Below are 17,229 nucleotides of genomic sequence, written 5' to 3'. Positions count from 1 at the left end.
TTCTCCGCTGCCCTGACTCGGCCCAAGCCTGCGGTAGATAAAACAGCGCCGTGATTGAAGATGGATCCCCAGTAGCAAGGCACTGAGCGCCGCGCTCGCCCTTGCTCCAGAGCGGACAGTGAGGAGGAGGCAGGAGCAGCCTTCATCGTGGCCATAGGGCGGCGGGACCCTGAGCTGGGGAATGGCCCTAGGTGGGCGAGGGGACCCTCACCCTGGGCCCATCTGCAGGGGACTGGTTGCTTGCAGGTCTCCTAACTGCCTGCGGGTTCCCAGGCCCTCCCCGGGAGGCAAGTGGGTGCTTAAGGGAGAGTTGGAGGGGCCAGAGGGTGTGACGGCCAGGCTCAGAGCTTAAAGGACTCTGAATGCCAAGACTTGGGTCCTTTGATGCCCTTTCTGTGTATAAGGGGACTTCAAAGTGTTCATGAAAAAGCGGAATGAAAAATGAATTCATTTTGGTGCAAATTTTTGAAATCTATGTGTACTTTTTTTTTTCATAGTACACATTCCCATGACATTTTTGATGACCTCTTGTTAAGTACAGCCATTGTCTCCACATTGGTGCCGCTGTTTTGCTAACCAGAAAGCCGGGTCTTCTTATCAGTGGGTCTCCCACATAGGGGTTCAGCAGGGCTGTTTCTCACGTTGAGGATAACAAGCCTTATCTCTCTCTCTCTCTTCTCTTTTTTAAGATTTATTTATTTGAAAGGCAGAGTTACAGAGAGGCAGAGGCAGAGAGAGGAGTCTTCCATCCACTGGTTCACTCCCTAAATGGCTGCAATGGCTGGAGCTGGGCCTATCTGAAGCCAGGAGCCAGGAGCTTCTTCTGGGTCTCCCACATGGGTGCAGGGACTTGGGCCATCTTCTGCTGCTTTCCCAGGCCATAGCAGGGAGCTGGATTGGAAGTGGAGCAGCAGAGACTTGAACCAGCACCCATATGGGATGTGGCACTGCCATTCGTGGCTTTACCAGCTATGCCACAGTGTTGCCCACCCCCAACACAGGCATCCATCAACTTGGGGGAGCACGTTAGATGTTGACCACTATAACTAAGAAGCTTGAGAGAAAATACTTATGCAGGAAGAAGGTTTATTTTGGCCCATGGATCTCAAGCTCATAACCCAGGATCAGGCAGCCCTGCGGTCTGGCATCTGACGAGGTGATGGATGGCAGAATGAGTGTGGAGGCCGAGAGACAGGAAGCACACTCACTCTCCATGGTCACGTGTCTCTCTGTAAAGCCACCAGGACTCAATCAAGGGGCTCCACCAACTCAGTGCCGTCTGTCCCTTCCCAAAGTCCCAACCTTTAGACGTCATCGTTACCCTTATCCATTAACCATCAGCAGACGACTTTGAGGACCACGTCCCCAACACATGGGCTTGTGGGGACACCCAAACTAGTATCCACACTACAGCAGGAAGCTTGTCCACATTCGGGTTCTTGGGCTCCATGCAAGACCTAGTAAATCAGACTGTGTCTTTTTTAAGTTAATAGTCTCGCTTGCTTTGCTTTTGTATTGAGGTTGAACTCATATGCCCTAGAGTACTAAAACCTTAAAGCGTTGTCCGTTGAATATATTGGCATAGGCACTACTGGATCTCAGAAATGTTCGGACGCAGGAGGCTCCCTCCTGTCCCTCCCAGATCTGCTTGTCCTTCCATGGGCAAGTGTAGTTCTGATTCCATCACTGTAGCGAAGCTCACCTGCCCTGAATTGTACAAGACTCTGCATCTGGCTTCCTTCTCTTAATATCGTGTGTGTGAGAGACAGCTGCATAGTTGCTTAGACAACAGCTCATTCTCTCTCATATTGTCGTGCCGTGTTCCCTTGTGTCGATATCTACAAGTCACCTCTGTTCCGCTCTCCATGGCCTCTGCATTGTTCCCAGGCTTTTGCTGTTATAGTAAAGCTGCTAGAAACCTTTGCACAGATGTCATTGGGAGTCCATTCACACACATTTCTGTTGTGTCCGAGGGTGACGTGTGGTCTGTTGTGGTCGGGAACTGCCAGTTTTCCCGCATTGTTGTACGGGTTCATCCTCGGGGACAGTGAGTAGGGACATGAGTTGCCCTGCATTCTTGCCCACACTTGGTGTCATCCAGACTTTTCCTTTTAGCCATTTTGGTGGGTGCATTGTGGCGTCTCCTTGTGGTTTTGATTTGCATTGCCCTTCTGGCTAATGAGGCCAGGAATCTTTCCTGAGCTTTTTGGTCTGTTTCATGAAGAGGCTGACCAAGTCTTGCCTGTCATTTATCCTCATAATTTGTAGGAACGTCTGTCTGTGATCTGTTAGCCACTAATATTTTTTTTTTTTTGACAGGCAGAGTGGACAGTGAGAGAGAGAGACAGAGAGAGAAAGGTCTTCCTTTGCCGTTGGTTCACCCTCCAATGGCCACCGCTGCAGCCGGCGCACCGCGCTGATCCGATGGCAGGAGCCAGGATCCAGGTGCTTTTCCTGGTCTCCCATGGGGTGCAGGGCCCAAGCACCTGGGCCATCCTCCACTGCACTCCCTGGCCACAGCAGAGAGCTGGCCTGGAAGAGGGGCAACCGGGACAGAATCCGGTGCCCTGACCGGGACTAGAACCCGGTGTGCCGGCGCCGCAAGGTGGAGGATTAGCCTATTGAGCCACGGCGCTGGCCACCACTAATATTTTTTTAAGATTTATTTTATTTATTTATTTGAAACACAGAGTTACAGAGAAAGATAGAGACAGAGAGAGAGGTCTTCCATCTTCTGGTTCACTCCCCAGATGGCCGCATCCGCCGGAGCTGAGCTGATCCGAAGCCAGGAGCCAGGAGCGTCTTTCGGGTCTCCCACACAGGTGCAGGGACCCAAGGACTTGGGTCATCTTTCACTGCTTTCCAAGGCCATAACAGAGAACTGGATTGGAAGAGGAGCAGCCAGGACTAGAACCAGTGCCCATATGGGATGCTGGCGCTTCAGGCCAGGGCTTTAAACCACTATGCCACAGCACTGGCTCCCTAACCACTAACTTGTTATGATTAACCCATCCAGATGACCTGAGCAGGTGACGGTGAAGCTGGTGATTCACCCCGGGGTATGCATGTTCACACTGCCTGCCGGCAGTTTAGGGCAGTATTGATGGCTCCCACAGCCTTGCTGGAGATTTGTGGACTGGGGGAATGATGGGCAGAGGCAGAAGGTTTCAGAACTTCCTTTGGCGGCTTCCTCTCCCTCGCTCTGTTTAGTGGGAGCTCTGAAACCCAACACATGCATGTCCCCCTCCGTTGCCCCGCCTCCTGCTTTTGCTCTCTGCTGGGAGCCCGTGGGAAAGAGGGCAGATGCTCCGCTGGCTTCCATGTCTGTGGGTGTGTGTGGATGTGACCTGCTCTGGGGCATTGGCAAGGACTTGTCTCACCTCCTGCCACTTCGATGCCCGCTGGGTAAAATCAGCTCCTGGGTAAAGTGCTCCACATCCCATCCCTCTGCCACCTCTGTGAATCAGAAAGGGGGAGATGCAAGTTTGGGAATGTCCAGGTCTTAGCGTTCAAACGTCGTCCTGTAGATGGGCGTGGCAGAGGCTGGCGGAGGCGGGGTCCCGGTGGGAGGGTGGGCTGCTCTGCTTTCCAGCGAGATCCTCCCAGGTGGAGGGGCAGCTGCCCTGCTGGAGGGGATCAAGAGATGGAGGGAGGGGCAGAGCGCGTCTTTTATTTTTGCCTTTGATCATGAGGGGAGATCCCGCCTGCTCTTCTCTGAACCACTCAGAGGGGAGCGGTGAGTTGTGCAGAAGGAGGAGAGAAAATACCTTGTCTGTGCGTGATGTGTATGAGTGTGTGTGTGTGTGTGTGTGTGAGTGCATATGTGTGATTGTGTGTATGGGTGTATGTGAGTGCATGTGTGTGTGACTGTGAGTCATATGTGTGATTGTGTGTATGGGTGTATCTGTGTATGTGAGTGTATATGTGTATGACTGTGTGTGTGTATGTGTGTATCTGTGTGTGTATGGGTGTATCTGTATATGAGAGTGTATATGTGTATGACTGTGTATAGGAGTGTGTGTGTGTATGGGCGTATCTGTGTATGGGTGTATCTGTGTATGTGAGTGTATATGTGTATGAGTGTATGTGTGTGTGAGTGCATATGTGTGATTGTGTGTATGGGTGTATCTGTGTATGTGAGTGCATATGTGTGTGAGTGTACGTGTATAGGAGTATGTGTGTATGTGTGATTGTGTGTATGGGTGTATCTGTGTATATGAGTATATATGTGTGTGACTGTGTGTGTGTGAGTCATATGTGTGATTGTGTGTATGGATGTATCTGTGTGTATGTGTGTATCTGTGTGTATGGGTGTATCTGTGTATGTGAGTGTATATGTGTATGATTGTGTGTATGGGTGTATCTGTGTGTATGGGTGTATCTGTGTGTATGGGTGTATCTGTGTATGACTGTGTGTGTATGAGTGCATATGTGTGATTGTGTGTATGGGTGTATCTGTGTATATGAGTATATATGTGTGTGACTGTGTGTGAGTCATATGTGTGATTGTGTGTATGGGTGTATCTGTGTATGTGAGTGTATATGTGTATGATTGTGTGTATGTGTGTATCTGTGTGTATGGGTGTATCTGTGTATGTGAGTGTATTTGTGTATGACTGTGTGTGTATGAGTGCATATGTGTGACTGTGTGTGTATGAGTGCATATGTGTGACTGTGTGTATGGGTGTATCTGTGTATGTGAGTGTATTTGTGTATGACTGTGTGTGTGTGAGTGCATATTTGTGATTGTGTGTATGTGTATGAGTGTGTATGTATCTGTGTGTGAGTGTATCTGTGTGTGAGTGTACGTGTATAGGAGTGTATGTGTGTGTGAGTGAGAGTGCATACATGTATGTATGAGAGTGCATGGGCGTGAGTACGTGTGTGAGTGCATGTATGAATGTGTGAGTACATGTAGGATTGTGTAGGTATGTGTGATTGTGTGTATGTGTGTGTGTGAGTGTATATGTATGGTTGTGTGTATGGGTGTATCTGTGTATGTGAGTGTATATGTGTGTGAGTGTACGCATATAGGAGTGTGTGTGTGTGTGAGTGAAAGTGCATACACGTATGTGTGAGAGTGTGCATGGGTGTGAGAGTACCTGTGTGTGAGTGCATGTATGAATGAGTACATGTGTGGGATTGTGTAGATATGTGTGATTGTGTATATGGTGTGTGCATGAGTGTATATGTGTGATTGTGTGTATGGGTGTATCTGTGTGTGAGTGCATATATGTGTGAGTGTACGTGTATAGGAGTGTGTGTGTATGTGTATATCTGTGTGTGTATGGGTGTATCTGTGTGTGAGTGTATATGTGTGTGAGTGTATAGGAGTGTGTGTGTGTATGGGCGTATCTGTGTATGTGAGTGTATATGTGTATGAGTGTGTGTGTGTGAGTGTATATGGGTGACTGTGTGTATGGGTGTATCTGTGTATGTGAGTGTATATGTGTATGAGTGTGTGTGTGAGTGTATATGTGTGTATGGGTGTATCTGTGTATGTGAGTGTATCTGTGTGTGAGTGTGTGTGTATATGTGTGTGTGCATGAGTGTATATGTATGATTGTGTGTATGGGTGTATCTGTGTGTGAGTGTATCTGTGTGTGAGTGCATGTGTATAGGAGTGTGTGTGTGTGTGTGCACGTGCATGCATGAGTGTTTCTGCTCCCCCCACACCCTCCTCAAATTTGGCAGAGACTGATTCAATGGTCTCAGAAGAATACTTACAGTAGTGTAACAATTCATAAAAGTTTATGATGAGGGTGTGTGTGTGTTGTGGGCTCTGGCATTTGGAATTATGAATCTCACTCAGATAAGGATCTCTTTTTCCACTCGTAGGCTGGCTACGATGGCGAGAGTATTGGAAATTGCCCGTTTTCTCAGCGTCTCTTTATGATCCTCTGGCTAAAGGGTGTTATATTTAATGTGACAACAGTGGACCTGAAAAGGTAAGACGAGGCTTCTGCATTATTGAAATAACTGTTTTAATGCTCCCCCCAACACACACACATATGCACACACATACACACAGGCCAGGACCTGTGGTTAGTATTGTGGGTATGTCTGGCCTCAGTTGGGAGCCTGAATTGAAGCTGTCGTGTGGGCCAAGGGAAGTACTTAGATGAGGATTGCCTGGGCTGCAATCCCGGAGGAGTAGGAGTTGAGAACGCCATAGCAACCCACTCTCCCAGCTTCGGGGCAGGGGTGCACCTGTCAGAAGCCCATCTGGGCACCAGTCCTGACCGGTCACACTGGGGATAGTTCACTTTGCCACCTCTGTACCCAGACAAGGGGCCACAGAGAAGGAAATTAGTCCATCCTGTGTTAATGCGTTCCTTTGCTTTCAGCACCAGTAAGACCTCTTGTAAACCACCATCTACTTGGAAATTCTGAGTGGGGGAGGACACTGCTAAGCCTTGGTCCTGAATGCAAGCACTCACGGCCACGTGCAAACACTGCTGTTTCCCCTCTCCCAGGAAACCCGCAGACCTGCAGAACCTGGCTCCTGGAACAAACCCTCCCTTTATGACTTTTGATGGTGACGTCAAGACAGATGTGAACAAGATCGAGGAGTTCTTAGAGGAGAAATTAGCTCCCCCGAGGTGGGCCTCACGAACCAGGGCTGTCAACTCGCTTGTCATTTTTGTTCCCTTGACCAAATCATTCTAAAGCTCTTGGCTGCGGGTGCTTAGTTTTTATGGGCTAAGGTGCCTCTTCCCTTAGGCTTACCTGGAGTGTGCCACAGGAAACACAGGGCCATGTGGGAAACTTTGAGTCAGGATGGGCTGCCCTTTGCTGCTATGAACCTGCAGTTTGGCAATGAGGGTAGGAGGAGCTGGGACAGTGGTGTGGGGTTAGCCAATTCTGGAAGGTACGGGGTGCTTGTTACAATGAAGCATCATGTAAGATGTGTGGAGAAGACATCATGGAGAAGGACGGAACCTTCCAGTCCAATGCCTTCATTTGAGCAGGGAGGAACCTAAGACCAGTGAGGCCAAGAGGACCTCCATGTCCCAGGACTGGTCACTGTTAGGCCAGAAATTCTTGGTCCAAAGCCCTTCTCCAAGAAAGTGTTGCTTCCCAAACTTGAAGATGAAAAAAGGGTATAAAAACATCCAAAGGGAAGCCTCAATTTTCACCTTGTCCCCTCTGTATATCCTAACTCAAAAACACCGCTTATCAATGACACCTCGATTTTTAACATCCCAAGGTACCCTAAGTTGGCGACCCAGCACCCTGAATCGAACTCGGCAGGAAATGATGTGTTTGCAAAGTTCTCAGCATTTATAAAAAACACCAAGAAGGACGCCAACGAGAGTGAGTACCTCCCAGCTTCCTGTTTTCTGCCACCGCACGGTCCACCACGTGGCCTCTGGTGTGGCTGCTGCTTAGATCCAGGGGACTCTGACTCATCTCACGAAGGGGGTGCCTCCGCCTTTGATTCCGTGCATGGGTTTCGAAAGTTTGGGTGCTTCTAGAGGTTAATAACCCAGAAAATGATATTTTTAGGGAAAAATATTCACCACGTATGTGTTCCCAGCTGCGCCATGTTCAGTGATGCTTCTGCCAGTGCCTACCTCATCATAGGCTCTCCATAAATATTTTTGAGTCCATTGATGAGTTCTAGAAGTAGCAGTGTTGGGTGGACAGCACGGTAATTTTCCAGGGAGGAGTGAATCCTTTATTCGGGTTTTCTCAGTCCACATCCTTCCTCCCCACACCCTTGCCGGCTGGCCGAGGCTCAGGAGGGAGAGACTCAGGCTCCTGTCCTTGAGCTGGAGAAAGACACGTCTCACCTGCACGGCCGATCTGAGTCACTTCTTGCCTTTCTATGTTAGTTTATGAAAAGAGCCTGTTGAAGGCCCTGAAGAAGCTGGATGCTTACCTAAATAGCCCTCTGCCGGATGAGGTAGACGCCTACAGCACGGAGGACGTTGCCGTTTCTGGAAGGAAGTTCCTGGACGGCGATGACCTCACACTGGCCGACTGCAACCTCTTACCCAAGCTCCACATTATAAAGGTTTGTCTTTCCTCCTCACGCAAGGGCTGAATACATGAAGGAAGCTTTGTTTAGTTCTGACCTGTGTGAGGGGCAGATGTGGAAACAATCTAAAATTACGGCTCTTGAACTAAAAATTCGAGCTTGTTTCTTTTCGTGGCAGTTGGCCTGGTCTGTTGCTGTTGCTATAACAACATACATGAGGCTGGGAACTATGAAAATAAGAGAGGTTTCTTTAGCTCATGGTTTTACAGATGAAAAGTCCAAAATCAGGCAGTCCCATCTGTTTTGCCCTTCGTGATGGCATTGTGATGGCTGGAGGATGTGCGGAACGGATCACATGGCAAGACAGGAAGCCAGAGAGATTCATGGGAATGTGTGTGAGAGACCATGTGGCAAAAGGAGAGCTAGAGAGACTCCTGGGAGTATGCGAGGAAGAGATCATATGGTGAGACAGGAAGCCAGAGAGCATCATGGGAATGTGTGTGGGAGACCACGTGGCAAAAGGAGAGCTAGAGAGACTCCTGGGAGTATGTGAGGAAGAGATCATATGGTGAGACAGGAAGCCAGAGAGCATCATGGGAGTATGCGAGGAAGAGATCATATGGTGAGACAGGAAGCCAGAGAGCATCATGGGAATGTGTGTGGGAGACCACGTGGCAAAAGGAGAGCTAGAGAGACTCCTGGGAGTATGCGAGGAAGAGATCATATGGTGAGACAGGAAGCCAGAGAGCATCATGGGAATGTGTGGGAGAGATCATATGGTGAGACAGGAAGCCAGAGAGCATCATGGGAGTATGTGAGGAAGAGATCATATGGTGAGACAGGAAGCCAGAGAGCATCATGGGAATGTGTGGGAGAGATCACATATTGAGACAGGAAGCCAGAGAGCATCATGGGAATGTGTGGAAGAGATCATATGGTGAGACAGGAAGCCAGAGAGATTTGGGCACCAGGCTTGGCTCCAGGTTTATCCAACAGGTTCTTGCAGGAGCTAACTGGGGTCCCATGAGAACTACACCAGCCCCTCCCGCAGGTGGCACACAAATGACTCAAACACCTCACACCCGGCCCCATTTCGTAAAGGTTCCGGCTTCTTGCAACACTGCTGGGACCAAGCTTCTAGCACTTGAAGCTTCTGGGGCACCGTCAGGCCATCTGCAAGCCAAAGCAGCAGCCAAGTCCCAAGAATGTAGGGCTTGTGATGGGAAGGTGGGCCCTCACCGCTTCCCTTTTCCAGCCTGAGTCCTGGCCTAGAGAAAAGTGATGTGCAAACAACTTGAGGACGTTCCTAGATTCTACCTGGTATCGAACGCTTGAGGCTTGGAGATGGTGCATGGTATCTGTGAGCTCGGCCAGTCACTGGTGATGGTAGGGATCAGCAGAATCCTTTCTAGAGGGGACAGAGGAGTTCCCTGTCACCCTGTCTTAACACTGACCCTTGATCACCAGGGAGCAGCTGACAGCCCCTGGACTGGGGCCTTCCCAGAGCATTGAACATGGTGTGAGTCACAGGCCATATGCCATTAGGGGTAAAGACTTTCTAGACCTGTGCTGCTCCGTTGTTAGTAGGCACGGATTGTTTGGAGAGCTCCCTAGAGATGTGAGTTCCCCAACCCATACCCTGACCTATTAAATCAAAACTCCTGGGGAGACCCTGGGGATTCCAAGGCAGCTGACTCCACACTTGGCCTCCGCTCAGCAGGGCTCTCAGCCTCTCTGTCACTTATAGATGTTGTTATTGACATTGTTCCTGTTGCTCTGACCAAAGTAGCCCCAGCTACCTCAGGAAGAAGCCCATGGCTCGCTCTGGAGCGTGTTGGTTGTTAAGTTCCCACGAGCTCCAGTGCAAGGTCTTTGGTCCAGATAGGAGAGACCCGGGGAAGCAGGAGTCAAGGTCCATGTGTTCTGATGATGCGTTTGATGGTCATCAAGAATTACACAGTGGGCTCAGACCCCCTGTGGTGCCAGTGCTGCCTCTGCCTACTCCATGGCATTCCCTTATCTTTGCTTCTGGTATTGCTGTTTCTTCCTCCCACTCCAATCCTCACCATATTTGGCTTCTTCCCTTTCTCTCTCTCTTTTTTATTATCATTTATTTGAAAGGCAGAGTTACAGACAGGGAGAGAGAGGGAGAGAGAGGGAGAGAGGGGGAGAGAGAGAGAGAGAGAGAGAGAGAGAGGTGTCTCCCATTTGCTGGTTCACTCCCCAGTTGGCTGCAACAACCGGAGCTGAGCCAATCTGAAGCCAGGAGCCAGGAGCTTCTTCCGGGTCTCCCACATGGGTGCAGGGTTCCAAGCACTTGGTTCATCCTCCACTGCTTTCCCAGGCCACAGCAGAGAGCTGGATCAGAAGAGGAGCAGCCGGGACTCAAACAGTATTTGGCAATTTGTGTTCTGTGTGGGGGCAAACTGATGAAGTCTTTACTTAATATATACTAAATTGATCTTCTGTATATAAAGATAATTGAAAATGAATCTTGATGTGAATGGAATGGGAATGGGAGTGGGAGACGGGAGGGTTGCAGGTGGGAGGGAAATTATGGGGGGGGGAAGCCATTGTAATCCATAAACTGTACTTTGGAAATTTGTATCTACTAAATAAAAGTTAAAAAAAAAAAAAGAAGAGGAGCAGCCGGGACTAGAACCGGCGCCCATATTGGATACTGGCACTGTAGGTGGCAGCTTTACCTGCTATGCCACAGCGCCGGCCCCCAATTCTTCCCTTTGTCTTTCACCTTGGGCTTGAGGGTACAACCTGAAATGGAAGCCTTCCAGAAGTGGCTGATCCCCCCCGCCCCCAGAGAGTATCATTGTGCTTTAGCCGTGTGTCTCATCCAAAGCTTAAGGAAAGCACCTTGGTCCTGGAACCCTACCAGGTTTGAGAGCCATTTTCCACGAGGAAATCTAAGCAGTTGTGTTTTGGTTTAGTCCCTCTCAGTGACTGCTCTTCGGTCTTTGCAATGAGTCGTGTACCATCACAGAAGGACACAGGGGCTGAGGAGAAGCAGAAGAAAAATCCCAGCCATACAACGTCGGTTTTCACTTGCTTAGTTCCTATTTAAGAAACGATTTTCTATCTCAGTGGAAGGGCTAAGCTTCAGAGTGGGGTGAAGCAGCCCATGGCCCCGATGGAAGACCTAGCAGCAGAGTCTTCAAAGCCATTTAGCACTCAGAATGCCAGACAGCTTCACGGTCTGCAGGGCTGGAGTGCTTCTGAAAGATGAGACTCACTCTAAGGGAATTATCAGAAAAGATGGGCAATGAAGGGCTTATCATGTATTCCCTTTCCTGAAACCCAGCAGAAAATAGTTGAAAAAAAAAGTAAGAGTAGTGGCTTGATCTTTCAAAAACCTATAGAGGGATAAATGAGAAATCGCCAACATGAAGAGTAGGACTCGCCACCCAGTGTGAGGTGTCACAGAGGCTCACAGATGCGTGTATCTCGATATCGTTAGGAAAGTTCCGAGGCCTCACAAAGTCAACGATACGATCCTGGAGTGCCCATCCCACTCATCTTCATTTGAGAGCAAGGCGTGCCGTGGGCACGAGTGAAGCAGGGAAGAGGCCACTTGTGAGCTAAGCTCCCCAGGGGCATAGAAGGGAATGAGGAGCCACCCAGGGGTGCTGTCTGCCTAGTCTGTGATCAGCTACTCATCCAGGGCACCACTGGGAGGAGACGAGGAGTGGGAGGAGAAGGGACTTGGCGTTCTGCTGTGGCTGCTGAACAGAGAAGAGAAACAAGAGACCATCAGTGGCCAAGCTGCACTTTTAGCCATGGTGACCCCTAACCCTAACCCTAACCCTAACCCTAACCTAACCCTAACCCTGACCCTGACCCTGACCCTGACTGACCCTAACCCCTAACCCTAACCCTACCCTAACCCTAACCCTACCCTAACCCTAACCCTGACCCTGACCCTGACCCTGACCCTGACCCTAACCCCTAACCCTAACCCTACCCTAACCCTAACCCTACCCTAACCCTAACCCAGACCCTAACCCCCGAACCCTAACGCTACCGTAACTCTACCCTAACCCTGACCCTAACCCCTAACCCTAACCCCGAACCCGAACCCTAACCCTACCCTAACCCTAACCCCTAACCCTACCCTAACCCCTAACCCTACCCTAACCCTAACACTAACTCCAACCCTAACCCTAACCCCAACCCTAACCCTAACCCAGACCCTAACCCCGAACCCTAACCCTACTGTAACACTACCCTAACCCTAACCCTGACCCTGACCCTAACCCCTAACCCTAACCCTACCCTAACCCTAACCCTAACCCTAACCCTAACCCTAACCCTACCCTAACCCTAACCCTAACCCCTAACCCTAACCCTAACCCACCCAGGGGCAGAAAATAGAGCAGTGTCTGTCGCAGGTGCGTGAGCATCCATAGCCAGCCAGTCTGCCTCCGTCCTTACCTAAATCTTGTTGCTCTCTGCAGTACTTGTGAACAAATGGTGGCCCCACCAGAACTGCCTCATTCAAACATGGGAACCAGAAGGAATCCAAGTGGGGCCTCTGTAGATAGAGACGAGTGACAAAGAGCGAGGAAAAAGATAAAAGGGGAAAAAAAAAACAACAAAAGGAAAAAGGCAGATGAGAAAGACGCACGTGAGGAGGATCAGCTGTAGGAAATTAAGGATATTCCAGACTTCTCTGTAGTCTTAAGAAATGGAAGAAAACATGGACGCTTTGAGGAAAACATTCAAAGACACAACCTACGATGTCAAAGCTGTCACAAAGGATGGCAGGGAACAAGAAAATAGGTAAACAGAATAAAATAATGGCACAAATCAGAGTTCTGTTAGAAGCAGAAAAATGCATTGCGGACATTGGTCAGAGATTTGGAGGCTTGGCCTGAGAGAATCATGCCATACCAGCTGGAGAAGAACCAGAGAGAGAAAGGTGACCCTGAGACCCAAGGTATACATAACCAGGACGAGCAACTGGCTGGGACGGGGAAAAGGAGCCAAAGGAAGATTCAAGGGGAAAAGGATTTTGAATGAAAGGATCACGTGGGACAGTGCTGCCTCCCCCACCTCACTCCCGCCCCCTAGTGGGACAGTGCTGCCTCCCCCACCTCACTCCCGCCCCCTAACGATGGCGCCGTGCTGAGATGTGCTGCTGAGCATTTGAGTGGAAAGGCCCCTTAGGACATCCTGACTGCTGCACTGCTCACCACCCATGAACAGTAGCAATAAGAACCAAATGGCTTCTTAGGGGGCCATTCAGAGCAGCCTCACATGTCTTCACAGCCACAGTGAAAATCAGAAAGCAGTGGTCTGACAGCTACAGAGAATTTAGGGGAAGAAAGTGGAATGTGAGGATTTGGGATCTGATTTTATACCTTTATCTGATTTGCCTTAACCTATTTCTGTGTTCAATAAAATAAACAATCCAAAGACTTAAAAAAATTGCTACACGATGTAGTAATAAAATGATCACCAATTTAGGAATCCAGGAACAGAGAAGGTGTGTGGTAAAAAGGACACGTGTGTTTCAACTCAAGACTTGTCTGGAGACCAGACACCAACAGGGACTATTTAGTGGGAACAGAGCTAGAATATGGTAATCCTGGCTGTGTCACAGCCTTTGGAAGGGGCAAGAGGGAGAAGAAATGGAAAGATGTGGAGATGCACACATGTCCTTGTTGTCACCACCAGGACAGGAGCATGGAAGTTGGTAAGTCAAGAGCTGGAGAATTCCTATGATTTGAAATTATAGAAGGCAGAGTTAAGACAGAGCCTCATCCTTCTAAGTTACCAGAAATGGAAACACACACAGACACACACACATACACACACATCCATACAGAAAGACTGAAAACAAAATAACTAGTACATTCAGCATACACAAATGAACTTCTGAGAGTTTGTGGAAAATGGAATTAAAGGATAAGTTTATTTTGGAAAAAGAGTTTGAACCCCAGGCATGCGAGGGAGTCTCCAAGAAGTTCTTGTAAAATACATCCTCTGAAAAGAACTAGGCAGGGGTAGTTTGATCGTGTCTCCCACCCCTACTCCAGATCCACGTGTTGTCTCTCAGAATGGGACTCTTTGCAGAGGGAATCAGTGAAGAGCAAGCCGTGTTGGTACAGGGTGCACCTGCTCCAGCAAGACCAGTGTCCCAGCCACAAGGAGGGTTCTGGGAGCAGCAACATGCATCCAGCGAGAGGGCCTGAGGCTTGGGCTCAGTCTTCTGCAAGCAGAGAGAGAGAGAGAGAGAGAGTCCAGAGCACATGTTTCCCAACGGCCTTCTTAGGGAGCCTGTCTCTACCGACATTCTGATTTTGGACTTGCAGCTTCTAGGACTATGAGAGAACACACCTCCGTTGACTTAAGGCACTCAGTGTGTGGCTCTATTACTACCACCCTTGCCCACAGGTCCCCTCCCTTGTGCCAGGCTGGGGGACATCTCACTCCACTGTTTCTCAGCATGTCCCTTCCCACGGCCCTGTCGTGGGTCCGCTCTCTCTCTAAGGGCGGGGTCCTGTGTCTGTTGCTTGTGAGGCTGTCCCCTGCACAGGGCAAGCTCACAGCCCAGTGACCCTGCAGGGGGATGGAACTCTGCAGGGCAGAGGCACATGGGAACTTGGCATCAGCGCAGGAGGTGAGACAGCAAGTGGAAAGGAGAGGGCCCTTGACAGGTTCATCATGCATCTGTGCACCGAATAGCGTGGTAGCAACCACAGGAACAGAAAGTCACAGGAAACACAGCGGAGTACAGAGGAAATTCATGCCGGGGGGGTCCCAGGCACCATCCGTGGTTACTCGGTGGGTAGGATGTGGAGTCCAGAGTCTTTATCACCTTGGCCAGTTCCAAGATGCTCCTGTGTAGTCACTGTGCCACTGGGGGTGGCCCGGATGACTGTAGGATGCCGGCTGGGGTTGACAGAGAGGACAAGGCGCGTGCCTCAGAGAACCGACGGTCTGAGATCTGATTCCATTGCCTGCGTTAGTGGGGTTCCCCTTTACTGATCATTTCCTCTTCGCTTCCAGATTGTGGCCAAGAAATACAGGGATTTTGAATTTCCTCCTGAAATGACTGGCATCTGGAGGTACTTGAACAATGCTTACGCCCGGGATGAGTTCATCAACACGTGTCCAGCTGACCAGGAGATTGAGCACGCGTATTCAGATGTTGCCAAAAGGATGAAGTGAAGCTGATTCCGGCTGAGTGAGCTGGACATGGAAAACAATGTGTTCTGTGTATCCCACCCCCCACAAAAGTCTTAGCAAAACAAGGCTCGTGATGTGCTCTGTGGAATGCCGCATGAACCAACGGCCTTGTAATTTGTCGGCTCACCAAGTATCTTAACGTACCAGTATTTGTTGTTCTACACACCAAGTGCCTAGTTTGTGCTAAGTTATATCTTTGACGTTCACTGGTTTTATACTTAGGACATGTTTTTTGCAGTCTAAGTTTCAAAGCAAATTATGTTTGGGCTTCATGCCGTCAATTTTTTTTTAAATGGGTCTATCTGATAGTTTTGATAATCGCATATAGTCTTCTTTTCTAAATTATGAGTGTAATTTTTTTTCAAGAGGAAATACTGTTTATATAATTAAAAAGCACACCATCACATGTTTTAAAACAGCATCAGAAGATAAAAAAGAAGTTAACAGTCACCCAACATTTTACTCCACTTTACGATTGATAACTTCTTGGCGACCATCTTCCAAGTCTTCAGCCCCAAACACACACAGACATGCACAATCACACCGCACGGGACTGTATTCACGTGGTACAACACGCGCCATGAGGAGCCGGCCAGAGAACGCTGGGTCGCGCCTTGATGATCCTCCCCAGGGGACCCAACACAGAAAGGCCCGGCACCGCGAAGCTGGAGAAGATGCTGCCATCAGCTTCCAAGAGGCAGAGAGCTATGGAGTGGATGGGCACACAGACCAGCCGGAACCTGGGCCACACGTGGCCCCCGTGCTGCCCTGTGACAGCTCCGGGACACCAGGACACTGCTGCCACCGACTCTAGGCGTGGGGGAGAGTGCTCGTCTGTGTCTTTGGTCCCAGCATCGTTTCCAGTCCCTTCTGCTGCGGCTACCACCCCCTCTGAAGACTGTGCCTATAGGAGAACTCTTCCATCAGCTGCAACTCAGAGACGCTTCCTGCCCTGTGTGTGGAAAGTGAACCATGCACACCCTTCCTGCCTTCCGCTGGCCGCCCTCGGGGCCCAGGGAGGGGCTGGTCTGGGCTGTGGCCTCTCTGCCTTGTGTGATCCCAGTTAGTGTTAGGGCAAACCCGGGGAGAGGAAATATACGGGCAGTCTGGCAAACAGTCCCCGCAGGGAGGAAGTAAAAGGGCTTGACTCAGAAGATGTCGCTTTCTTTGTGGCTTCCCCTCCCCACCATCCCCCGGCCCCACCTGGGGGCTGTGCTGCTGCACCCCACCCCCAGCATGGAGGACAGCATGGGGGGCCCTGGGGCCACCGTCAGATCCTCGTGGCCTCTTAGACGTCATCCCTTTGATGTCACCCATGTCCGGCAGAAGACCCCGTGGCACTGGCTACGATGGTGGCAGATGGAAAAGGTTCATTTTTCTAGTCCTTGCCTGCTGTGTACAGGCGAGTCACGTGAAAGGTGGTAGAGTGCATCCAGAGAAACTGTCCTGGGATTTGGTGAAAAAAGCGAAGAACACGAGACTGTAACAGGAGACTACTTCCTTTCCCTGCTCCTGGCGTCACACTCTTACCCCCGCTGGCTGTGAAATTGATCAACCATACATTTTTGGAGTTCTGGTCTAGCCTGGTCACATCATTCCAGTCTAGCCTGTTATTTTTAAATCTAGTTTTATGTTGTTACTTTATGTTTGGTCAGTTAGTCAACTAGCAGAGAGGTTCCTAGTGCTGATAACATGGTAATTTTTAGATGTTAAAATGATCTGCATAAAATCTAAGTGGCTTGAAAATTAAACAGATTATAAAACATTAAAGTGGGACCAACTGCCTTTTTCGTTTGTTTATTTTACTTTCCGTTCCCCAATTAAGGAAATGAACAGCCGTGGCTTCCTCTCTGATGACACTCCTGTGAATCAGAGATAGTATTTGAAGGTAACTGAGTTGCGCACCACAAGGAAGTTTCCACGGGGCCTTGGAGAGGCCTGGAAAGAGGGAGGCGCCCTGGGGATAAGGTGACCTCTCCTCGTCCCTGAGACCATGCAGGTGCTGTGATTTGAACACTGGGGTCCTGGGTCCTCTTTCC

The 17,229-nt window shown here is 49.7% G+C and overlaps 1 protein-coding gene across 1 annotated transcript in view; it reads left to right on the top strand.

The window, feature by feature from the left end:
- CLIC6 (CLIC family member 6) overlaps positions 1-15,172 on the top strand; it is a 46,974-nt gene extending 31,802 nt beyond the window's left edge. Inside the window, 5 exon segments of the mRNA NM_001082004.1 lie at positions 5,839-5,948; positions 6,477-6,602; positions 7,211-7,317; positions 7,839-8,020; positions 15,011-15,172. Of these exon segments, the coding sequence (NP_001075473.1) occupies positions 5,839-5,948; positions 6,477-6,602; positions 7,211-7,317; positions 7,839-8,020; positions 15,011-15,172 (687 nt within the window).
- The last annotated feature ends 2,057 nt before the right edge of the window (positions 15,173-17,229 follow it).

This window comes from Oryctolagus cuniculus, chromosome 4 (genome assembly GCF_051225735.1).
Source record: "Oryctolagus cuniculus isolate XC-2025 breed Fujian yellow rabbit chromosome 4, ASM5122573v1, whole genome shotgun sequence".
Taxonomy (NCBI): Eukaryota; Metazoa; Chordata; class Mammalia; order Lagomorpha; family Leporidae; genus Oryctolagus; species Oryctolagus cuniculus.
This window is presented reverse-complemented; position numbering and strand designations above follow the sequence as displayed.